The 25,950-nt window shown below is 46.7% G+C and overlaps 1 protein-coding gene across 1 annotated transcript in view; it reads right to left on the bottom strand.

Annotated features, from left to right (window-relative positions):
* LOC309403734 (serine protease 55-like) overlaps positions 1-25,950 on the bottom strand; it is a gene marked incomplete at both ends in the record, with an annotated part of 59,759 nt that overhangs the window by 30,604 nt on the left and 3,205 nt on the right. Inside the window, 2 exons of the mRNA XM_081997981.1 lie at positions 12,523-12,709; positions 23,598-23,740. Of these exons, the coding sequence (XP_081854107.1) occupies positions 12,523-12,709; positions 23,598-23,740 (330 nt within the window). The remainder of the gene's footprint in view (positions 1-12,522; positions 12,710-23,597; positions 23,741-25,950) is intronic.

The raw sequence follows: 25,950 nt of genomic DNA, 5'->3' as shown, positions 1-25,950 counted from the left end.
CAGGTTGCCCAGAGAGGTGGTCGATGCCCCATCCCTGGCAACACCCCAGGTCAGGTTGGACTGGGCTCTGAGCAACCTGCTCTAGTTGAAGATGTCCCTGCTCACTGCAGGGTGTTGGACTAGATGGCCTTTAATGGTCCCTTCCCACCCAAACCCTTCTGTGATTCTATGATTCTGTGATTCTATGATTCTACAAGTCTGTGATTGTATGATTCTGTGTGTGCTGGGGTTGCACGTAGCCTGTCTGCTTCACTATATTTAGGTGATACTGATTTTCCCGAAGAACAAAACCAGAGCTACTCATTACTACTTTTGAAGTCAGGTAAAGCAAAGATCTTCTGGGTTCAGTGTTTTAAACCTTTAGATAATCCCCCCAAATATCTGTGTGCTGTTTCACTTAGTGGTCCTTCTATCTTCACAGTGGTCTTGGATGGTGTACCACTACCAGCACGAGGGGAGTTAGTCTTGATTCATCCCATTGTAAGTGAGGTTGGTTGAGATGTCCAACAAGGTTTCACATTTATCGTAGTCCAGCTCTCCCTCCACACCCAGCCCCAGATAGCTCGTACTTGCTCATGGAGTTCTAAAGCAGTGGAGGGACTGCTGGTCTGGACTGGGTTTGATCTATTGTTGCCCATAGGGTTGATTTGCCTTGTCTGTCAGAGGTTTTCTTCCTCTCTTGAGAAAAGAAGCACAGCAATGGCCATTGACCTGCTGAAACTGCAGCTCACATTGTCTGGCAGCTGCAAAACCTTGGTGCTGGACAGACATCCCTTGTGACACATCTGTTTGCACTGTCCTGATGATGGGCAGTGTGAGATGCCACACTGGGCTCCACCATGTCCTTAGTCAATGCCCCATGAAAAACAGCTCCCATGTGGGGAAGAAGGTGCCTGCTACCATATGGGGTGTCACATCTTTGGAGACATTCAGATGGCCACCTGCATCCTGTGCTCCAGGATGCAATCATTTCCCAAGAGAGAGTTGGGGTGGGGACACCCACAAGGGGCAGGGAGAGCACTTTGTAGCCTGGAGGTTACTAAATGGCCAAAACAGGCCATTTGACCTTGTGAGATTGCCTCCTGGCTAACACCATTGTTCTTTAGTGACAGAATGCACCTACAAGTGGTACAACGCAAGTCTGTAGTTCCTACAACCCTCTCTGGGGTCTGGTTCAGGTTGAATCAGCAGATGTCTTTGCTCTTCCTTCACTACTGCAGCTACCTTGGGATCTTCCAAATTTCTTTTAAAATTATATTTGAAATATGTTGATCTCTTACCTCTTATCCTTGCAAATAGTCATTTATAAGAAGAGAAGAGCTCCCACAGAGCCTCCCATCACCAAACAGCCCATACACTAGTGCTCTGGATCATAACTGGGGTGGAAGGTGGAAGGTGATGTTCTTCTCAACAGACTGTATTAGGTGAAAAAAAAAGGGCTAGGCAGGCTTGAATCCTGCTTTGCAGCATTGGGCCTGGATAATTCAGAATGTTTTTTTTTTTAATTTAAAAGCCTTAGTTTAACCACAAAGCACAATAGGAAAAGTTCTCAGGCTTTCCAACATGCTCCCAAGATCGGATGCCTCTTTTCCACCTGTTTCTAATTGGGATTTTTCCTGCTGAAATCATCAGAGGCTCATTATGCAACAAAGCAGAAACCGAGTTACCTTTATTAAAGAGCAGTTCCGTGGTTCTCTGCGAGATCACAGTGGGACGGTACCATTCCCTTTTCTTTGTTGTACCGTTAGCCTGTAATTATGCAGTGATTGCTTTGAAATCCTGGCAGTGGAGCAGGAACGTAGGCGGTATTGAAAAGTTTGTGTTGCAACCCCTTCCCATAACGGCAGGCAGCGAGTTGGTCAAAGTCCTTTTCAGCAGTGACTCAGTGTGCCTCTAAACACAGTGGGAAAAACAGAACACCAAACCATACTTTTTAAACCCATTTGAGGATTTGAATAATGGCTTCATGACTCGAGTGAGACTGCCAGGCTGGTAGGAGGATGTTTGGGATGGCTGTCGAGCAGGAATCGCCAGCAGAAGAGCTGGGAAAGAAGTAGAGTTGGGAGGAGGGAGAGACGCACAAACTATAGCTCTGTACTGGTAAAGCGAACGGCACTGAGTGGGTAGAGGAACTCCCTCACCTACCTGGTGCATCGATAGCCCAAACTAACAAGCATCAACCCAAACACTTCCCGGCTTAGCACTGGCCAGGGACCATTGCCAGGAGGCGGTTTGGATCAGCCATCCTGGTTTGGAGGCCGAGAGTTTAACCGTGTGGATCAGGCAGGACCTTGCCAGTTGGTTTTGGGGCTGGAGAAGAGGCCTTGGTGCCATTTAGGTTATTGGAGACATGAAGCCACAACATCTGTATGCTGGTTGCAGGGGAAATACAACAGCCACCTGGCACTTATGCAAGGACCTTATGTATGAGGACACTTATGTATGAGCCGTTCTAAGCACGTCCTTGGAGGTGCATGAGTTTTGGATGCTTTAACAATACCACCAAAATGCAAATGCACGATCCAGCATAAAAGCAAAAAACTCACAGGTGGAGAGAAAGACAGATTAGTAAGTGACACAAAGCTGGGGCCAGCAAAGCAGAATAAGGAATTTGTTCACTACTTTTCATGGTCAGGCAGGTGGTCAGCCATCTCCAGAAAAGCTGGGCTCCATCATGCTTAATGATACTTGGAAAGGCAAATGCCATAATTGCAAACATCCCCTCGTTCCTTCTTCTTTCCCTGATATTTTATTGCTGAGCTTGATGTCATATGGTATGGAATATCCCTGTTTTCAGCTGGGGTCAGTTGTCCTGACTGTGTCTCCTCCCAAATTCTTGTGCAACCCCAGCCTATTCACTGGTGGGTCAGTGTGAGAAACAGAGAAAACTTTGATGTTGTGCAAGCACTGCTCAGCAATAGCTAAAACACTGGTCTGTTACAAACAGTGATTTCGTCACAAATCTAAGACATAACACCATATGGGCTGGTACAAAGAAAGCTAGACCTGTTACATCCCAGCCAGACCCAGGACACAGTGTTTTGTTTGAAGGTCCTGACTAAGATCCATCTCCTCCTGATACCAGATTAACAGCCAACAAAGAACAGTAAAAGATCATACCCCGAGATCTGGCAGCGTGCAGAGGACTTTGGAGAGAAATCTGAAGGACGTGGTGTTCCAGGTTCCTCCGGGAAACAGGTTCAACCGTGGGGCATCGGAGGCATTTGCCAGTCACAGCACACCCTGAGCCCATACCCCATGGACGTGATAACAGGCGTTTGCCGGAGGCTGCCTTCCGCACGAACGGCTTCGTTCTGGTACTACCAGTCGTGCAAACAGAGTGACAGCCACTCACTCATCCACAAAATAACTCTCTTGTCACAAGGCACCCAGCAGTTGGGCCCGCTTTGAATAAACACTTTGTGATTCTTCATGCTCCCCTACACAGCCAGCTCCAGCTTCCCGCCCCACCTCCTCGGCGCTTGCTGTGAGCACGGCTGGGGCAGTGACACTCAGATGGCTGGAGGTTTCTCAACACCTCCCCAGTGCCCCTGAGTTGCTGCATCACTCCTGGGTCCCCTCCCATCCTAACAAAGCCCTCTGCTCCGTATAGCATCGCTTTTACCTTGAGTCTCTGGCCAAAAGTTGCAAAACAAGGCAAATCACTGGCCCAGCACACTGTGTTGCAGGGGTTGTTTGTAAACTCATGTCATAGTTGACAGATCACTTCCTATTGTTCCCTTGGCCCTTTCCCATGATTCTGTTCAGACCAAGGTTGCTCCCAAAATTTTTGCTTGAGGTGACCCTCTTCAGTGGAAATGCTCACTTTCCTATCTTTTACCCAAATTCTTATGCATTCCAGACTGAAGCAATGCTTTTAACAACGGTGATGAAAAAATTCCTTCTCATGTGTGTCCAAGGCACACGTCCATTCAAATTATCTCCCACTGTGATCAAAGGAAAGAGGACAAAGAGCAAAGCTTTCTTCTCCCAATTCCAAAGGAATTTCAGGTGGCTCACAACTGGTTGTCTCAATTTTCGAGAGTTACTCCTCTTCATATGCAACCCTACAGAGCTCCTCTAGGATCTCAAAGAGTTGCTGCAGAGCTGAATTTATGCTCCTGCATCTGCATTCAGTGCCTAAGTCATTGTATCATGCTTCCCCCCCCCATCTCTCTAATTTGGAGGCACATGGGTTAACTCTGGATTTGCTTATGTTGTTATTAATGTCTGCAGACTTAGTGTTAAGACATAAAAATTCAAAAGCCTTGAGGAAGAGGAACTTTTACTTTCCAGCAGTGTCTTGGAGCCCACCCTTCCCAGCAGAGGAACCAAATGCAGTGTTCCGCTCTGTAGCCACACGCTAAATCATTTAGTGGTCTGGGCTGTGGGAACAAAGTGAATTGCGTATTAAAGAGCTCTTGAAGCAGTGAGTCATGATGAGACATGGAGAAAGCAACCAGTTGTGAATACAGAAAGCGTTAGCAAGCACAAAGACACCTCTCAGAAAAGGACACGGGAGGCAGACACTTTGAACACAGATCCTCGGAAATACCCAATCAGAGGATGTTTCGTGATGCCGCAGGATGTTGTAAGCTCAGTTGCTGCCAGCTGGTTCTTTTTGCAAGCCCAAATAACCACCAGGAGTGGTGCACACCAATGTTAGAACAGCAAAGAAGTATGATCTGCCCAGAGGTGGTCAAGCTGGTGCTCCTGAAGCACACGGGCAGTTCAAGCATGACTTAGAAAAGCCACTCATGATCAGCAGCGTGGGCTGTCACGGGACTGCCAGAGAAGCCAACAGAGGGATTTCCATGGCAATGAAATGCTCAAAGAGTAAAAACAGCAACGGAGCAAAATTCTTCGCGCAGAAAAGGTGTTTCTTCAGGGTCAGCAAGCACAACAGCTATGCAAAGTGTGGGCACTGCTCAGTGCACATCCATCATGCCTGAGCGTTCCCACACTGCAGAGAAAGATGTGGTTGTATTTCTGGGTTAGGCACGTCAAGAGCTGCCAACCTGCATCCTGTATTCATCCCAAAGCCAGGCTCTCCTCCAGACCATAATCCATCTGCTTAAAGCATCTCTTCAGCCTAACACCAGCAGTGTTCAGCAGTTGTTGAACAAGTCAAGTAGTTCAATACTGTCAGTAGTGTTTTTGGTCCCAGAGCTATGTTCACTTTAGTTACCAATAGTGATTAATCACTACCACAATTGGTGCATCCCAAGAGACATCCTTGGCTTTTAATTATTGTCATGCTTACAGAAGGGTAAACAGAGTCCTTAGCCTGAAAAATGGCTTGTCCAGGAAGCCACTTGGGAAATTACTGGGAAATGTGGGAATGGGTGCAGATCCACTGCAGCCTTCAGTCTCCAGCTCTAATCTACTTTAGCATCAACAAAAGACGCAAAGACCTGACCAATGAACAGGTGCTTTTTCACTCATCGCCTGGTAGGTGCACAAAAACATGGGGAGAAATAAGCTCCCTGACATTTTGCTTGCACTGAAGTTAGACCGCTAACAACACATACACAAAGTCAAAACACCTCATGCAGTGCATACTGCATACTGGATGCCAACGGTTTCAGTCACAGCCGTGTGTGCCATCTGCCTTCTCCTCAGAGGGACAGAGGTTCCCGGGATGCTGAAGGGAACATAAGACAAGCCTATGCTTTTCATTGTGTCTTACCCCTGTGAGAAAGCACAGGCTGGAAAAGGAGAAAATGGGAAATCTCAGTCCCTCTAAAAAGATCGCACTGGGAACTGTTTTGTCCTCAGATCACCCATGTCATATCTATTGAGGAGGAGCTGGGTGAGAGAGGTCTAGGATCATCGCCCTGAATAAAGATTGGATTTCTACAACTGGTAGTTTTCTGTGACCTTGGACTGATGCTCTTCCAACCCTCCTTCTCTGAGGTGGAGCTATACAGCTCACTCACTTGAGTCCTCCCCACATCTGCAACCAGCTCTTGCTGCCAAAGTTGCCCAAACACCATCATCTTCAAAACTTCCATCTCTCTGCTCAAACTTGCACGTAAACAGACAGCTAGGATGGGGAAAGCGGGGAAACACGCGTACAGAGCCTTCTTAATTTCTGCAGCACTATGCCAAAAGTGTCGTGGTATATTGGCTTTTAAACTGCTGCCTTCAGTGCTCCCAGGAGGTGCTTTGGTTCTCAGCTCCTTAGCACAATGTGCAAGCAAGGCCTAACTACCTCTCCTCTGTCTCCTTGAGTACCCATATCATCATATTTTTGTCCTCTGAATCCTGTTATGGATGTTTCCCTGGGTGTCTAAGCATTTCCATAGCCTGCTTCTCTTCTGCTAGTTGCTGCTAAAGGTGTAGTGCTAAGAACAAAATCTGTATGCTGAGAACAAAATCTGTATTTTGGTGCACTGCTTGGCATCACCGTGCTCCATGCAGCAGCCTCTTGTTTTAAGAAGGGAACAAAGGGAGACCTGGTGAACTACAGGCCAGTCAGTCTCACCTCTGTGCCCAGCAAGACGATGGAGCAGATCCTCCTGGACACTATGCTAAGGCACATGGAAAATAAGGAGGTGACTGGTGACAGCCAGCATGGCTTCACTAAGGGCACATCATGCCTGACAAATTTGGTGGCCTTCTCCAAGGGTTTTACAGCATTGGTGGATAAGGGAAGAGCGACTGACTTCATCTTCATGCTTCAGCTTCTCATGACTGGAGTGCTGCAATGGATGGCTATAAGCTCTTCCGAAGGGATAGGCAGGGAAGGAGCAGCGGTGGGGTGGCTCTGTATGTTAGAGAGTGTTTTGATCGCATAGAAATCAAAGATTGTGAAGACCAAGTAGAGTGCTTGTGGGTAAGGATGAGGGGGAAGGCCAATGAGGCAGATATCTTGCTGGGAGTCTGTTACAGACCACCCAACCAGGATGAAGAGACAGATGAGACATTCTATAAGCGATTGGCAGAAGTCTCGCATTCGCTGGCCCTTGTTCTTGTGGGGGACTTCAACCTACCGGACATCTGCTGGAAGTATAACACGGCAGAGAGGAAACAATCTGGGAGGTTCCTGGAGTGTGTGGAGGAGAACTTCCTGACGCAGCTCGTGAGTGAGCCCACCAGGGGAGGTGCCCTGCTGGACCTGCTGTTTACAAACAGAGAAGGACTGGTGAGAGATGTGGTGGTCGGAGGCCGTCTTGGGCTTAGCAACAACGACCTGATAGAATTCTCCGTTGTGAGTGAAGTAAGGACAGGGGTCAGCAAAACTGCTATCATGGACTTCCGGAGGGCAGACTTTGGCCTGTTCAGGTCACTGGTTGAGAGAGTCCCTTAGGAGACAGTCCTGAAGGACAAAGGGGTCCAGGAAGGCTGGACAGCCTTCAGGAAGGAAATCTTAAAGGTGCAGGAGCAGGCGGTCCCCATGTGCCGTAAGAAGAGCTGGCGGGGAAGGCGACCGGCCTGGCTGAACAGGGAGATTTTGCTGGGACTCAGGGAAAAGAGGAGAGTTTATCACCTCTGGAAGAAGGGGCAGGAAACTCACGAAGAGTACAAGGATCTCGTTAGGTCAAGCAGGGACAAAATTAGAAAGGCAAAAGCCCAGCTAGAGCTCAGGCTGGCCACAGTCATAAAGGATAATAAAAAATGTTTTTACAAATACATTAACAACAAAAAGAGAGACAAGGAGAATCTCCATCCCCTACTGGATATGGCGGGGAACATTGTCTCCAAGGACGAGGACAAGGCTGAGGTACTTAATGCCTTCTTTTCCTCAGTCTTTAATAGCCAGTCCAGGTATCCACAGGGTATTCAGCCCCCTGAGCTGGAAGATGGGGATGGAGAGCACAATAACCCGCCCATAATCCAGGAGGAAGCAGTCAAGGACAGGCTAAACCACCTGGACACCCACAAGTCTATGGGGCCTGATGGGATCCACCCGAGAGTACTGAGAGAGCTGGTGGAGGAGCTTGCCAAGCCACTCTCCATCATTTATCAGCAGTCCTGGTTAACAGGGGAGGTCCCAGAAGACTGGAGGCTTGCCAATGTGACGCCCGTCTACAAGAAAGGCCAGAAGGAGGATCCTGGGAACTACAGGCCTGTCAGCCTGACCTCTGTACCGGGGAAGATTATGGAGCGGTTGGTCTTGAGAGTGCTCACAGGGCATCTGCAGGACAACCAAGGGATCAGGTCCAGCCAGCATGGGTTCATGAAAGGCAGGTCCTGCTTGACCAACCTCGTCTCCTTCTATGACCAGGTGACCCGCCTAGTAGATGAGGGAAAGGCTGTGGATGTTGTCTACCTGGACTTCAGTAAAGCCTTTGACAGCGTCTCCCACAGCATTCTCCTGGAGAAACTGGTGGCTTGTGGCTTAGACAGGTTTACTCTTTGCTGGAGGAGGAACTGGCTGGATGGCCGAGCCCAGAGAGTTGTGGTGAACGGCGTTAAATCCAGCTGGCGGCCGGTCACGAGTGGTGTTCCCCAGGGCTCGGTTCTGGGGCCGGTCTTGTTCAATATCTTTATCGATGATCTGGATGAGGGAATCGAGTGCTCCCTCAGTAAGTTTGCAGATGACACCAAGCTGGGTGGGAGTGTTATCTGCTGGAGGGTAGGAGGGCTCTGCAGAGGGATCTGGACAGGCTGGATCGATGGGCAGAGGTCAACTGTATGAGGTTTAATAAGGCCAAGTGCAGGGTCCTGCACTTTGGCCACAATAACCCCATGCAACGCTCCAGGCTTGGGGAGAAGTGGCTGGAGAGCTGCCCGGCGGAAAGGGACCTGGGGGTGCTGGCTGACAGCCGGCTGAACATGAGCCGGCAGTGTGCCCAGGTGGCCAAGAAGGCCAACAGCATCCTGGCCTGTATCAGGAATAGTGTGGCCAGCAGGAGCAGGGAAGTGATTGTGCCCCTGGACTCGGCACTGGTGAGGCCGCACCTTGAATACTGTGTTCAGTTTTGGGCCCCTCACTACAAGAAGGACATTGAGGTGCTGGAGCGTGTCCAGAGAAGGGCAACGGAGCTGGTGAGGGGTCTGGAGCACAAGTCTTATGAGGAGCGGCTGAGGGAACTGGGGTTGTTTAGTCTGAAGAAGAGGAGACTGAGAGGAGACCTTATCGCTCTCTACAACTACCTTAAAGGGGGTTGTGGCAACGAGGGTGTTGGTCTCTTCTCCCAAGTAACTAGTGATAGGACAAGAGGAAATGGCCTCAAGTTGCGCCAAGGGAGGTTTAGATTGGATAGTAGGAAAAATTTCTTCACCGAGAGGGTGGTCAGGCATTGGAACAGGCTGCCCAGGGAGGTGGTGGAGTCGCCATCCCTGGAAGTGTTCAAAAAACATGTGGATGTGGCGCTTCAGGACATGGTTTAGGGGACATGGTGGCGCTGGATTAATGGTTGGACGTGATGATCTTGAAGGTCCTTTCCAACCTAGTGATTCTATGATTCTGTGATCTACCTGGTCTTGTGCAAAGCATTCGACACTGTCCCGCACAACATCTAAATTGGAGAGACATGGATTGGATGGATGGTCCAGTCAGTGGATACGGAATTGGATGGATGGTCGCCTTCGAAGACTTGTGGTTAATAGCTCAATGTCCAAGTGGAGACCAGTGACAGGTGGCTTTAAACTGAAAGAGGGTAGATTTAGATTAGATATAAGGAAGAAATTTATCACTATGAGGGTGGTGAGACACAGGAACTGGTTGCCCAGAGAATTTGTGGATGCCCCATCCCTGGAAGTGTTCAACACCAGGTTGGACGAGGCTTTGAGCAACCTGGTCTAGTGGAAGGTGTCCCTGTCTATGGCAGGGTGGTTGGAACTAGATGATCTTTAAGGTCCCGTCCAACCCAAACCATTCTAGGTTTCCATGATTCTATGTTGGCCAGCTTTGCTCATTGAGCAAAGGATATTGAAAGAAACATATTTCTTTTGGCCAGACTGCTTGATGTTCTCCATGAAGCTGACTGGACGTGAGGAAGAGGTATCTGGAAAGAGGGAAGGGGCAATAAGAAATGAGGTGCAAATTAAGACAAAAAGTGAACATCCCAAACTATAGCCTGAAGCATAAAAGTTGAGGTAGTTCAGTTTGGAAACTTTTCACTTAGGTGATCTAAACCCACAAACACAGAATATAATAACATAAGAAACATAGTACACCAATGTTGTAAAGCTTAAAAAAAAACTGGGTCATGTTGAAATGTTAATGACAAAGCTGATATAGCGCATTTTGATTTTGTATGACTCCAACACATTCCCATCAAATCCGTAATCAAAAGTGATGTGCTTTCTCAAAACACAAACACCTCTGAAGCAAAATACAGCATCAGCGTGTTTTCATCAGCCCTACTTACAGCATAGAAATACTAAACAAATGTATCCTTTCTCACCCTAAATATTGAACAGTGTATGTAGTAGCAAAGAAAAATTCACCTTAATGATCTCTTTTATGTTTTAAACAAGGAGGAAAAAGTATCTTTCTTGATTGTTATTTTGCAGCTATATAGTTGTCTTAATTTGCAGAGCCAAGGCTTCCATGTAGCCCAGTGAACCACTTGCATTATCTCACTTTACAAGTAGGGAAACTGAGGCACAAGGAACAAACTTTCTTTTCCGAAGGCCATTGAGTAAATGAGCAGCAGAAAGGATCAAACCCCATAGCAGCAGCAGTGCCCTGCTGTAACGACTGAGTAGCATCGCCTTCATTTAACACCGACCATTACCAGTTTGCAAATGCTACTGGTGAAAAAGACCTACTGAGTCCTTTTGCAGCTCCTTGTAAGCGCAAGCTTTTTCCATGCCATGTGCTGTAGACAAGAGTGCTTTATACAATTCCTACATTAAAATAATTCAAGCAGGAGGACATCTCTCATTTCCTCTGGGGGAAATAATCCTGTAGCTGAATAGATCACAGCATTAGGAAATATTTCTTGATGTCCAACCCCCTGCCACAGCTTCTAGTATCTGTTGATATATTATTAATAGAAAGGAAAATAAATATAGGTATTAAAGCCAACAGACACTGTCTACTACTAATAGCTGCTAAGGTAATATATTCCCTTTGTTTTTAGCTTTTATTAGTCTTTTTGCAAAGGGTTACAAGACCCTTATGCATCCATTAGCCAGTCAGCCATAGGAAAATAATGTGGAGCAATTTTCATAAGCATTACTCAGAACTAATAATAATTAAGCATTATTTTCTGCTCAAATAACACAGAAAATAAAGCCTGACTTTTATGCCAAGATGGGTTTGCATTAGCTTAAGGTAGATGAATTAATTCTCATTTACAAGGTTTCTCCACCAGCTAGCCAGAAAATATCAAGGTAATTAAAACCAATTTGTGAGGTTCTCTCCCATTGCACATTCACTGAGTTTTGTCGTTGCTGCAAATTACAGGTGCTTTTATGTTGTTGCAAAGGTGGGACATGAAGGAGACCTTGCTGCTTGCCTCCTTCCCCATCACTTCCAGGAAAAGCAACCTCTTGTGAAGACTGAAATGCATTTTGCAATCCACTTTGTTGCTGGAGAAGCAATGCAGGACCATGTGTTGCATGACAGACCAGCTCAGTCCCAGCTCAAGGCTGGGATGTGGACCTCTCAGCAACGCTTGTAAAAGGCCTCTAACAGAGAAAAAAAATGCTGTTTGCTTTTGATTTAATATTACTTGCCAGGTATTAATTTTGGCTAATAACAAAGCCAAGGGACTTCTGTAGACAGCATTTTATGGATACTGCTCAGAAACAGTTCTCTTCAGCCAGCCAGTTTTTCCTCTATTGCCTTTAACAACCAAAACCCAGCATTTGCAATCCAGGTAAGTAAGACTGATTAGCTACATGATGCTACACCTTCCAACACTGCCCAAAAGATCTCTTGATCTTTTTCTAGCTTAAGGAGACACGGAATTTGATGTGTAGTCATGTCCCAGCAGCTTGGCATGTCACTTGAGCAGCTACTGTGGTCTCTGAAGATGCTCTTAGCTTGGGCCAGCTGCAAGATAGAAGATACATTAGTTCAGCTAATAATTAGCTGTAAGATACATGAACCCAGAGTTATCCTACCAACAGCTAAGATAATACGCAACTGAATAAGCTAAGACCTTTCTGAGGGTTTCAGCTTTGCAAGGGGAGCAGCTCCTTCAGATGCCACACCTTGACTTCGCATGTGAGCTTAGCAAATAACTGGGCTTGATGTGACCCACCAGTGGAAAATCTGTGTTTTTCAGAGGATTATGGCTTTTCTTGTCTGTGTCCTGGCTCTCTCATTTAATCTCTCTGGCCTCTCCATCACTCCCCTGTCTCACTGTGGCATCTCATTTTGGTGCCTGTGTGCACGTTAGTGAGAAGGAGCAGGTTGACCTGAGACACAACTATATGGGTCAGCAGGAAAAGAAGAACGAGATGGTAGTTCTGACTTTTATTATGTTTTGAAAAATCTTCTCTAGAATAATCTAAATACTATCAAAGAGATAAATAAAAGGAGAGGATACTCAAGAAACACCAGCTGTGTCTCAGCCCTGGAAGGAACTACCCCGGCATTTGCAATGTTATCCACACCTTCAATGAAGAAAGGTTTCCCCCTTACGGCTGTCTCAGTCTCGATCCAGTCACGGTAGCTGTAAACAGACATCAAGATCTCATGGTTTGGCTTTTCTGCACAATCTTCTCCCCAGCTGACGATGCCGACCTGAAACCACTTCATGGTGTTCCAGTAGCTGCAAACCAGAGGTCCGCCACTGTCCACCTGCGGCGTAAGGAGGATGTTATAGCAGGATCAAACCTCAGGTCCCTCATAGCAGCTGCATCTCACAGGCTGATGGGGAAAATCAACTCTATACCAATTGGATTTGGGGGATTTGAGGGAACAAGGAAATTTTGGACTCAAAATTCCACAGCTCAGCCCTGAGATCCCTGCGATCCCTGCAGAATAAACAGATACAGAGGTAAGAAGAGGAGAGCGGTTCCAAGCTCCGGCTCAGTGCAATGCCCTGTCCTTCTCAGCTTTTTCTACATGCTCCCCTGGTCCCAGAAGGATACCTGAATCCTGTCACCAAGAGACAACATCCAGGAGTGAAAAGGGACATTTGCTGTGACTGCTCATTCAGTCCTTGACTCCTCTGCGAAACTGGTGCACGTAAGTGCTGGGTACCTGCCACTGTTAATTTGGGGGGCTAGCTCCAGGAACTGGATGAGAGTTGAACGCTAACCCTGACACACCCACACACAACCTCACTCACCCAGTGCATGCAAGCCTTCAAATGCGCATTGCAGCCACCCTGCAAAGAGGAACGTCCTTCTGTTGACTGATGTAGCTTGAACACCGAGGGCATGTCCAGTTGCCCCTGTGACCTCTGTGTGCAATCTCTGAACACAACCCGAGGGAGAAGAGAAACCAGCACAAAATCCACCCAACCAGGTACAACACTTTTCCGACGGTTATGTACGTCTTAAGTGCTGTGCAGTCCCTGCTCTAAATAAGATAGTTTCCTGCCACAGTGGGTTTGAATCTTTTTTTCCACCCTATCTCCAGTATTTCAGGTGGCAAATAAGAAATTCAGTACAAACCCATTTCCTGAGACAGCCAGCTTTTCTGGGAAATGTCGTCCTTCCCTCTTTGCACGCTACTTTGAGAAATGTCTTTGTCATTAATGTATGAACCCCCTTCTGCCAGCAGCTACCCTGAGCTAACAGACGTTAATTAATGACTAAGGAAATGGCCGTAGTCCCCTGTGCAACTCATCAGCACCCGCTAAAGTTTGTGGCAGAATTCCTACTCACTTCATTACGTGGAGGGTCCAGGTCTATAATATGTTTAACTTTTGTTTGTTGGTTTGTTTTTTTTTTTTTTATATGTTTATTTTTGGTTCAACATGCACACAGGAGGGAAAAATGAAGATAAGTACAGAGCAAATGTTGCTTCAGCATTCATAGAATCACAGAATCACAAAATCATTTAGGTTGGAAAGACCTTTAAGATCATCAAGTCCAACCACAAATTCACTTCTGTTTGCACTGACATGGTGTTACTGTAGCTACATCTCTGCCTCTCAGCCAGTGCTGCTGGACCTTCTTCAGACTCAGGATCTAAAGACACTTCCCAACCCTGTTTCAGCCAAGAGTTTGCGTGAATCGCACAGGTGACCTTGCAGTGACCTTGGATCCATGCATTATCAGTGTCCTTGGCAATGGCATCCTGTTTGAATGAATGAACATCTCCTCGGCTCACGCACAATTAAATTACTGGGAATTTTACTGCTAATTCCCACAGGGCAAGAACAGGCCAAACGTATTATCCTGGTAGCGAAAGGAAGGCGCTTCGAGCCTCCTACACAAGAATCATAAATGAAGTTGAGAGAGTGGGAGCTGTTCACGAGCCAGTGACGCAGCAGCGGCTGAAGGTCGCTCATCGGAGATATGTCGGGATGCGTCGTGCCGGCTTTTCCTGGTACGGGGGATTTTTAGCACTGCACACCATTGGGGCAGATCGGTTTCCATGTCCAATTTGGAGGCTGTTCACACTTGCACAGGACCTTTCTCCCGGGGTGCTTAAATACCAGTTAATTCCTGATACCTTGTGACGGTCCTTGGGGGGAAGACTCTTACCGTATTTCATAGCTGAGAAAACCACAGCAGAAAAAGGATGTGACTTGCATGAGGCAATGGCAGAGCCAGGAATCCCTATTTAAACTGTACATCACATGGTTTTCCTTTCAAATCAGATCTGCTTTTCCCTCTTTGCCTCTTTAATGACGTTCATTTTGTTCTCTGCCCAGTTGGCGAGGAAAGGGAGAGCTGTCTGCGGGGCTTGGGGCACTGTCAGCTGTGGAAAGCGATTTAAAACCCGGGCAGAGAGGGAGTTAGGCAATGCTGTGAAAACCCAGGCAGCAGCTGCAAATCCATTTCGCTAATCCACAAGCCCTGAGACCCAAATACTGTTTCAGATCCCTTTCCACACGGGCTGAGCTGGTCTGCTTCACGTGTGAAACTTCTAACATGCCATTTCTCTTAACTTCAGCTATTTAACTCGATTTTATCACAAAGTGGGCTAAATCATCCTCTCCGTGTGATAATCTCGCTCAATTATAGCAGTAGCCCAGATGAATCAGTAGCCTGGTTTTCACAGGGCTAAAAACAGAGAAAATAAACTCAGTTCTTGGACACTTCTGAATATCCCTGTATCCACCTTAAGCTCTCAAAAATGTTGGCCCAAGGTTTTGCATCCTTGTGTAGGAGAGGGTGTGGGAGGAGTGAGTTTTGAGCACTGGTACAATTATCTCAGCTCTGTGATGTTTCCAGTAACACTAATTTAATTAGCTCAGGTTAACGACTCTGAAGATTGAAGAACTTATTAAATGCTGCTTTCAGCCTCCTGTTTCCTGGTGGTGAAATACTTCTGGTCAGCAACACACACCAGATACCTGCTCTTGTGCTTCAGTCTGAGTGCCAAGTTTCTGGACAGCAAAAAACCTAAAAATAGCATCTTTGCTTCTGTTGCGTGTTTCTTGTCAACTAGATGTTTCTTTTCAAATAGGAGATGAGTGAAAAGCAACAACATCAGATCAGATCTGGTGCTGAATTCATGCCTTCCACAACTGCATGTTAATCCTCCCATTAGGAGAGGTGACAGCAATGATGTATTTGCTGATAAATAGTTCTGGCTTGTATAAAGATTGTCATCGACTAACAAGGCGCTTTGTTCACTGAAGCTGATCAAAAGTTTCATCCTTTTCAGCATGGCCAAAGCCTTTTTGTGAACATCAGGAGCCTTTCTGCTGACTTTAGTGGGCTTTGGATCAAGAGCGTAATCTTTTTCCTTTCATATTTGTAGTTGTGTCTGCAACATGGTAATTGATCAGAACAAACACATTCAGCCACATAAATCTTCTTAAGTGGGAGAAGCTCTAGGGGAGGGAGAACAACCTATCTGATACTCATTAGGTGGATACACAACCCTTGCAAGTCATTGCTGGTTTCATTTTCATGTTGGTAAGCTCTCTGTAAATTGGAGACAATCAGCATGTGAGTAACACTACTGCCATTAGAGCTGCCCTGGCTGCAGGAAGGAAAGGCTTTTGCAAACAGATTATTTCTTCAGTCATTTCACTGTGAACAAGCTGTCTTTAGAGAAAGGTGGAAGGAAGGCAGCTATGGCCATTTTTAGCATGCAGGTATCGAAGATGAACCAGGCAACACAGGGCACCTGGTGTCCTTTCATGGGATCCCTTTGAGATCTCAGGCAAGAGCCTTCAGCTACTCTGTCCCTCCTTCCCCTTGATGGAAAACGGGAGAACAAGACCGCGTTACTCCATCCACACAGATGTAAGCTGGGTCCGTTAGTAACTATGGTGGCACGAACTTAAAGGCAGTTGTAATGCACCTGGCCAAAGACCCATGTGGGCCAGACTCTTGTCGCTGACACTCATCTGTAGCAAGTGCTCAGGGAAGGAGAATGAGAAGCAGGGCAAGTATTTACAGAGTTGTATTTACATCACAGTGGTTAATAGCCTTAGAGAGATCTTCATCCAGGAAGTTATCTAATTGCTTTTTGAATCCATTTATCCCTTAGGATAAATACCCACAACATCCTGGTCAGTGACTTCCATAGTTTAATTATCTGTTGAATGAAAAAACACTTCCTTCTCTTTGTTTTAAATCTGCTGCCTGGTATGGCCATCTGACACCCCCTTCTTTATGTGTTTTGAACAGCAGTGACAAGGGGAGAGCTCTTGACTGTCCCCTCCTTGCTGCTCATGACTCCAGAAATCTGTGTCATATCCCCATCAGACAACTCTTTTACAAGCCTCAGAGTCCTGCTCTGTTATTCCTCTTTCTGCCAGAAGCCATTCCGTGTCCCTGTTCAACCTTCCTACTCTACTCTTCTCCTTTTCTGAAACTACTACTCCTTTCTCAGATGGGGTGGATGAGAATCGCACGCAACATGTAAGCTTCCAAGTCTACTGCCCTGGCATAACACGCATTTGCTTTGCTAGTTGTTCCTTTCCTAGTAATTCATAACGCTCTCATTGCCTTTTTGATGTCCACAGAGAGTCGTGCTGATGTTTTTGAAGGACTATCCACAGTTACTCCAAGATCTTCTTACATGGCAATAGCTAATTTAGAGCCTATTATTGCATGTGTACAGCTGAAGTTGCTTCGCCCTATATTCATTACTTTTCCTTCATCAACAGTGAACTGCATCTGCTGTTTTAACTTCCAGTCACTCAGAATAATGAGATCCTGATGCACCTGTGCACAATCAGTTTTAATTTTGACCACTGAATGGCATCGGCCAGCTTGGTTGTTTCAGCGTTCGTCCTCCTTGAACATCACAATTCCTTGCACAAATGCCAACACAACTCCCTTTGTGAGACCCTTCTCCCATCAAAAAACGTGTGGATGTGGCGCTTCAAGACATGGTTTAGGGAACATGGTGGCGCTGGATTAATGGTTGGACTTGATGATCTTGAAGGTCCTTTCCAACCTTAGTGATTCTGTGATTCTGTGATTCTGTGATCAAATCCTTCCTCCGTGTTGCCTCGTGTTCAAACCAAAGCCCTTCTAGTTCATGACAGTTCAGTTTCTCCATGAGACTTTGGTGAGAAATCTCATTAAAAGAGTTTTGGAAATCTCAGCGTGTTATATCAGCTGCATCACCCTCTGCCACATGCTTGTCCTTCAAAGAATTTAAATCTGCCTGTGAGTCATGACTTTCCCTTAAAGCCGTGTTGACTCACTCTAATTGAATGAGAAACGGCTCCTGAGTCATCACACCCATTCCCCCACTGCGAGGGCAAGCACAAAGTAGGTTTTTGTGTTCAGCTGGATCCAGAGGTTTTGCTCCCCACAGCTTCACTCATCAGGCACACAAAGTAATTGCAAGTACCCACTTGCTGCAAACCAAACAGCTTCAGTTTGAGAGACCAAAAGCTACAACCCAGAGGAAAAAAGCAGAAGAGACATGCGACATCATCAACATCCCAGGTCCTTGCAATAGGAAGGAATGTTTTTGACAGATGAAATAATTAAGTCACCACAGCCTGAATGTGTTCACTTGTCTGCCCATATCATAAAATGATCAAATGATGAAAGCCCTATAAAACCATGGGACACAGGCAAAGTGTTTTAATTCTTATGAGCTGCACATCAAGGCACCCTTCAGAAGCAAATTTAAGAGACTGCAAATGCAGAAACACCTTTCTACTGCTTTGTTCCGGGGGCTTCCCAGGTTACCCTCCTACTTAAACCAGTCTGTCCCTTAGGGAAGAAACCCCACCTCGTCATGTTAGCAACAGCTCAGTGATTGAGTGTGGATCACTCTCTTCAATATTAAGGCAAGGTACAATAGCAAAGTAATTTTTTATAGTTAGTAAGAACTTTGAACTGAAATATCATCTTGCAGTCCAGTCCCCATCTTGCAGTCCATGCAGGACCATCTGCGCATAAGAGTGCTAAACGAGTGCAAAACTGACAAAAGCTATTGCATCCTTGTACTGGTGTTAACGTGGCTCTAAAACTGCAAAGGAAGACTTGAGAAACAGGATTTTTTTAAGAAAAAATCTGCAAATGAAAATTGGCTCATATAGGTAAATTATCACAAAAGCAAGGAAAAGGTCACAAACCAGGGAAGCATGGTCAGTCCCTCAGGCTGTTCAAAATAGCTAAACGGTGGTGGATGGATGATTATCTGATTGCAGTCTATAGGGATGGAGAGTATCTGTTGGTCTCTCTGTCCATCTGATAGACCTGTTGGAGCAGGGATCAGAGGGCTGGAACACCTCTCCTATGTGGACAGGCTGAGAGAGTTGGGGATATTCAGCCTGCAGAAGAGAAGGCTCCAGGGAGACCTTATTGAAGCTTTCCAGTATATTATAAGCCCCCTCTAAGAAAGATGGGGATGGACTTTTTAGCAGGGCCTGTAGCGATAGGACAAGGGGTAACGTTTTTAAATGAAAGAAGGGGAGATTTAGACTAGGCAGAAGGAATAAATTTTTCCTAATGAGGGTGGTGAAGCCCTGGCCCAGGTTGCCCAGAGAGGTGGTGGATGCCCCATCCCTGGAAACAGCCCAGGTCAGGCTGGACGGGGCTCTGAGCAACCTGCTCTGGGTGAAGATGTCCCTGCTCACTGCAGGGGTGGGACTAGATGGCCTTTAACGGTCCCTTCGCACCCAAACCCTGCTGTGATTCTGTGATTCTATGAAGAGAGGGTGCCAGGGGTGAGTTCAGGTCCAGACTGAACACCTCTCCTTGATGTTTCCAGTGCAAGTGTCAAGCTCCCATTGCAGTCACATCACTGGGACTGGGACATGGTTTGAGATGGGGGCAGTGGGAAGCCAGGGTGATATCCTGTCATATCTAAAATAGCACTGGAGCCTTAGATGCAGGCAACTGTCCTGCCTTGGAGCCATGTGTCTCCCTGTGAGCTGGACATCTTGGACTTGCTTTTACTTAACGGGGAGCAATAAGCACTTGTGCAGGGATTCATCTCATTTTAAAATAGATGGTTAAAATAGTCTCAATGAATTACATGTCAGAAATTTTTTTTTTCTCCCTATTGATGGCCAGATGATTCAGTTGATGCAGATGCCTATAGGAAAGACATTTGAATCTGGCTGGATAAATCCCACTCAGGGTTGTACAACAACTACTGCTACCGCTGTCGCTGTGAGGAGTGAGAGCATCCATGAGCAGGATCATCCCAGGTGTTGTGAAGCGCGTTTGCCCTTTCCAAATGGCTGACAGTATATGTGGGCCTGACATATTACAGGTGAAGGAAAGAGGTCCTTCTCTGCCTTTTTCACAGAACTAAAGAAACTAAAAGCGTAGAACCCTAGATGCATCCTAGCATCATTTCAGACATTTATCAGAGATGGCCAAGACCACCTCCTGCTACAATCGGTAAAAGGGGGTAGATACCTTCAGCCCATGACTCAGATCAGCCCTACAGCCGGCGATGGTGTAGGACACAGGGAAGCTGAGCTGGAACCATCCCACTGCTTGTTTATGGCCATACAAGGATTCCTTCCCTGAAAGTCAGACCGGGGACTGGCTCCCTGCTTCACCTGCTGCTGACCTGAACTGTACATGGACTGTGACTTCCAGGTGAACACCCCTGCCCTAATCACCACGTCGCAGCGCTACCTCCACAGACCTCCTTTGCAGAGGCTCTCTGAACTATAATTGGGCCATTTACTGAGTTTTGTCTGGATGGGCAAGACACTGAAGAGGCATTTGCTTTGTGAGTGCCCTTATACTCGAATTATAGTTCAAGTTACCATTGCATCAAAGCCTAACAAAAGATGATTAAGAAAGCAAGGAATTAGACATTAATTGTGGTTCATGGGATCGTGGAAGAAATGTAGCACACAAAAAAATAACACATAGGCCATCTCTAGTGTCTGTTCTTTAGCACTTGTACCCCATGAACATCCATTAATGCTAATGTTTATGACTAAATAGAAGTATGAGGCAATTACAGATCCTGTTAGTGTTATTTCACAGTCGATCTATATATTTGTCTGCAGAATCTCTGGGGAATTGGTATACAATAGATTTTTCCTTTTAAGTGAATGGATTTTTTTTAAGTACAAATACTCGGGAGCTCTGCTATTCAATCTCCTTGACTTATTATTGGAATATGGTCAGAGATCCACAAATTAGTCTTGTCTGGTACTACTATGAAGGCAGCTGGTGAAACGTCTGAACCTTTCTATCCATGTCCTGTTGCCACATGGGGGTATTAAGGCAGTGGTCAGTAGAATAGAATTTCTACATGACGTCTTGGTGAAGACTTCTGTGTGGGTATAATTACTCATAGAAAACTGCTTGCTGCAACAGGGAAAATCTAGCACACAAATGGCACACAGTGCAAAGACCTAGGATGGTAACCGTTTGGATCCGGATCAGGATCATGGGGACTGAGAACCTTAGGTCTAGATGCAACTCGCCCAACTTAGCAGGTTAACAAATGTATCCTGATTCTCAGAAAAGCTCAGAAAAAGTTAACATAAGGCTTTTATCTACTTCATGGCTAGATGGATCATGCATCTGTGCAGTGCATGGTTTCCAAGTTTGCTGTGACCACTTCTCCACCAGCAAGCTCAGTGTCTCTAGGGCTTGTTCCCTGAGCAGGGATCTTTGCCTTGCCTGTGCTGCTGCTCCTTCCTGGCCTCTAAGGGGTGCCAGGATCCAAAGTGAACCCGTCCCATCCCTGGAAACATCCCAGGTCAGGTTGGATGGGGCTCTGAGCAACCTGCTCTGGGTGAAGATGTCCCTGCTCACTGCAGGGGTGTTGGACTAGATGGCCTTTGAAGGTCCCTTCTCACCCAAGCTATTCTATGATTCTGTGGTTCTGTTGTGGGTGGCTCCTGACCCATGCAAAAGCTTGAGCTGTGTCTGGAAATCATCCAGGAGACAGCTTGTTGGCATAGACAAAAACGGTGCCCAGGGCTGCTCTACCTCCTTGACAATGCTGACTTTGTAAGGGATTTAGGTATTTTGAAATCAGGCCTCATTCTCATTTGACACAAACCCCATAATCTTTACAGACAAGTGTAGCTCTACAGTGTGCCTTGCTACCTGCCCAGGGCAGGTGAATTGGGTGTCCAGTAGTCTGTGCATCAGAGCAAGCGTCAGGTTTGGACCTGGCCTCCCAGTTCATTGCCAGGCAGCCTACTGTGGGCAAGTCACCAGACTTCTGAACCAGCCTAGCAAGGCCAAAATATGTCCTCCCCTACTTCAACCAGTGCTTCCCAGAAAACCATCCATCAGCAAAATGCTTCCCCTCCAGCAAATTAGAAAATTCTGATGAAAAGTCCTATCACCTGTTTCTTTCCTGAAGACCTCCACTAGCCTACGGTATGGTTTTGTCTTGCTCTCATTATTTCAGCTTGCAAGATGTTTCTGCCTAGACAAGCTTCCACTAAAAGTGGGCAGTTGCTGGGTTATGCGCATTATCACACATGCAATTGTTCTGTACTTCCAACTGTTTGGAAAGCTCACATTTCTAGTTCATTTCTCAGGCAACTCTAACATTATTGTAGATCAAAATAGCACCCTCATCAGCTTTCTGAATACAGGAGATTCATTTTGCTGGGTACAAGTGCTCTTGCTGTTTCACCAGCATAATTCAGCTGCAGAACTTAAGGCTGGGCTGGGAAGTGCATTCTTTAATCATGTTAATGTTATCCTGTGGCAGTTTTCTTTTTTAAATTTTTGATTGGATTTAATGGAGGTGAATGTCACTAGATGAATGGTTTCAGAGACAGATGTTCTCTGGCTAATCAAAAAATGATTTTGCAAAGCAAACTTCCCCTCCACTGCCCAGCTATGGGCCCAGCTCACAATGGCTTTGCAGTCAGCGGTCCCTGTACCTGCTGCCTTTGCCTAAAGGGCGGGTGATATCTCTCTGTCCTGGGTGTTTTAGTTCCCTCAATGAATGATTCCTACAGGATGAAGCTGTGCAGGCACGTCTCTGCCCATCCGTCCCCCTGCAAACATATGCACATGTCTAAGAAAACCCTTGTGCGGTGGAGGAGGGAGACCTTAGTCCTGAAGCAGAGGCTGCAGGAGAGCCCAGTCCTTACCAGGCTGTCGGAGGAGGGGTTGGGGGGTGGATGCTATGAAAAAAAGGTGGTTTTTGGCTTCCAGACTTTGTTTGACATCAGGACAGCAATGCTGTGGGTGGAGCATGTTCTGAGGACACAAGTTCTGATTGAGGTTTTCCCACATTTAGGTGTTTGTGTCAGCTCTCTCCCCTTAGCAGTCCTTGATATTAAATACCACTCAAATTCTTTCTAATTTAGCTTGAAAAGTCCGTCATCCTATATCACTAACTCACTGCAATAAGATCTGACTAGTTCTGGCACAGACACAGCTGCCATGTTAGCAAAGTACATCTGGATCGGAGACAAGACCTCACCTGAGAAAGGTTTCTAATATTCAAATTAAACACTCCTGGATTAAACTTCCCTGCCAATTATATTACTTTTACCCTCCTGGACGAACTTTCTTGTCCTCTTTCAGTATTTAACCTGGTGATAGAGTAGCGCTGCCTGGCCCAGGGCCAAGGGGACACCAGGCAGGAGGGCACAGCCCATGCTGTGCTGAGCCCTCTCTGCAGGGATGCGAGACCTCTCCTCCCATCTCTCCCACCGTCAGCTTGGCCACAGCAGACACTGGATTTTTAAATTGCTGTGAGATAAGAGTCCAAAACCTGGTGCCCAGAGCCATCCAAAACTGTGTCCTATCCAAATGGACTTGTTGGGAACCACCCTTTTCCCTTGCCCTCCTTTCAGCTCGCAGTTGCCCTTGCAGACCTCCTGTCTCTCTCGCTGAAGGGAGGGAATCAGGGCAGGGAGGAGAGTGTGAGGAGAGGCTATCCACTCAACAAGGTGATTCATGTCCAGCACCACCACTGCTTTCCGACCCCAAGAGTCTTGCACACGTGCTGCCTGGGTCAATATGCCTTTGCAGGTAGTTCCTTGGCCCCTGGGCATCCTGCCCTACCCTCCTGCAGAGAAGCTTTAGCAACCCCAGGAAGGATCAATGTTCATTCCTCAAGTCAAGGTGCTTCTCCTCCAATGTCTCTGTGCCCCCATAGGCAGCATGGCCATCCGGGAGCCTGTCTACTTTACCTGGCAGGCGCCTCTTTCTCCTCTCTCCAGCTCAGCACACAGCACGTTCTCCACTAGCTGCGGGATCCGCTCCAAGCACTGCTCCCTGCTGATGAGCTTCATCCGTGCTTTCTGCAGCACGTGGGATGCTGGCACCCCAACTGCTAACCAGCAAGTGAGAAAAAAACGATTAACAAACCCTGCGGAACGGCACAGACTTGTAAGGGTGGAACCACAGCGGGAGAGTAGCCCTTGGGACTGCTCCCAGCTGAATTTGTAAAGCATCTCAGGGCAAGAGGGTCTCAGGGCACGACTGTGTGGTCTTGGGGTCATGGGGGCTTACAGGGGTTGTCCAAATGTTGGCAAAGCTAAGTGTGTGCTTTTGACTTTATGCCAGCCTAGGAGGTGGGTAGGTAGGTAGAGAGGGGGGAGGTGCTAACAGGCAAAGCTGAAATCCTGGGCAGTGGAGGCTTGCTAAGTAGGATTTTAAAAAAATCACTTATTCTTGTAGATGAACCCTGGTACAGCTGGAAGATCCCCAAAGGGATGGCTTATCCTGTTGGTCTTGATGATCATCTGAGACAAGCGGCACTTCACTGCTTGGGTTTCTCATTCATGTTGCTGGGGAACTGTTTGAGGGATTCTTCATAGGGTCCTGTGAGAGCCTTGCAGAGGAAAGTCCACTGAACTTTGCCCAGCCCAGATGATCTTGTTATCCCCATGCTTTCACAGGGGGCTGCGAGGCTGTGCCTCATCCAGGGGACCAGCTATATATTTCAGAAAATGGCTTTCAGGATGGCAGTACACAATGTAAATAACTTCTTCCCATAAGATGGAAAAACAGAAATTGCAGCGGGCACGAGCAAGTGACAAAAAGACTGAAAATATGCAGGGCTACTTGGAAAACCCACTCATTTCACCCACATTTCTCCTCAAAGTGAATCTGAGTCTGAAGGATATAACTGACTCTTGGGGGATGCTGATGCTGGGGAGGAGACCTACAGGTTTTCAGAACCTTACTCCTTCCATATTTTACTGAGCTAAATGGTCTTGGTGCCTTTGGGAAGGAAGGTGGGACTTAAAGGTAAGAAACATTCAAGGTCAGGTTGAAGATGTCTCTGCTCATTGCAGGGGGGTTGGACTAGGTGACCTTTAAAGGTCCTTTCCAAACCAAATCATTCTATGATTCTACGCTTCTACAATTCTATGATCTAAAAAGTATCAAGTCACTTTCCCAGCTAACATGGGGCCACTCCATGGAAGTACCCACAGATTAAAAGGCTTTAGTGGAGGCATCTCCAAGGAGGTGGCTCCACGTGAGGTCTAATTGACTGCAGTTGAACGCAAGACAGGCTAGTGCTACCTGAGGTGCCAGTTGAGAGATGTCCACCTACAAAATACTGACAGAGATGAGAAATGACACATTTTCCCCCACCAAGGAACAACGCCTCATACTTTTTAGTATGGGCCGTATCACACCCATTCCTCTCACCAAACTCAACATCTGCTGTTTTTCTTCTGAAATCTCCCAGGCAGAAGGGGTGTGTGCCAGGGATGAGTGTATTGACCTCCTACAGGGTACAATTTGGAGAGCAGAAGCAATGTCAACTGAGCCCACACAGCAGCATGAGACTGATGTCCAGAGCCACACCATGCATTTTGCAAAGGCACCGGCTAAAGAGAAATGCTGCCAAGCTGCAGACTGACTCTGCAGCAGCCCCCTGCTTTTCTGTTTCTAAGAGCACATTACCTTGGTGAAATGGGAGAGTTTCACTATAACACAGTGTTGTGTTGCGTATTACTGTTACACGAGGCAAATGAAGCCTAAGAAGGAAAATGCAGAGGTTCAGAGAGGACACAGTAACCCTACGGGGTGGAATAGCAAGGATTAATTCACTTACTACATCCTAGGAAGGACTGCTAAAGCTCCAAGGCACCACCCTGCCCACTCTGTCCCCATGACCTCTTTCCATTAGCCGTTTAGCGACATTTGTCCAGGATAGACATTTTGGGTCACAATCAGTATTGGAGCTACTTTCATTAGGGCTTAAAGGAGAGCAATTAGCAACAGCAATCTGCCATTCTAAATGAATGAAGAAGAGGGGTAGCCAGTACCATTGAATCAATCTGGTTTGGCATTAAGCCAAAGACAACCCTACACCTCCATTTCCCTTATTCCAGACCACTTCAGACACAGCCTAACTTGCCCACCAGGGTGGAGCTCGTCTTTGGGTGCCAAAAAAGGCAAACAAGAAGTTGAGTTCCTGCAGAGCGAAGGTGGGCTCTAAGGCTTCAGCTTGAACGTGCACGCTCAGAGTACCAGGGACTTTGCTCTGCGAGTCAGTAGGTGACAGCTTCTTGCACTGAACACAGA

The sequence above is a fragment of the Phaethon aethereus genome, assembly GCF_964289735.1.
Source record: "Phaethon aethereus genome assembly, chromosome: 3".
NCBI lineage: Eukaryota > Metazoa > Chordata > Aves > Phaethontiformes > Phaethontidae > Phaethon > Phaethon aethereus.
The sequence above is the reverse complement of the archived record's forward strand: the minus strand, read 5'-3'. Positions and strand labels throughout refer to the sequence as shown.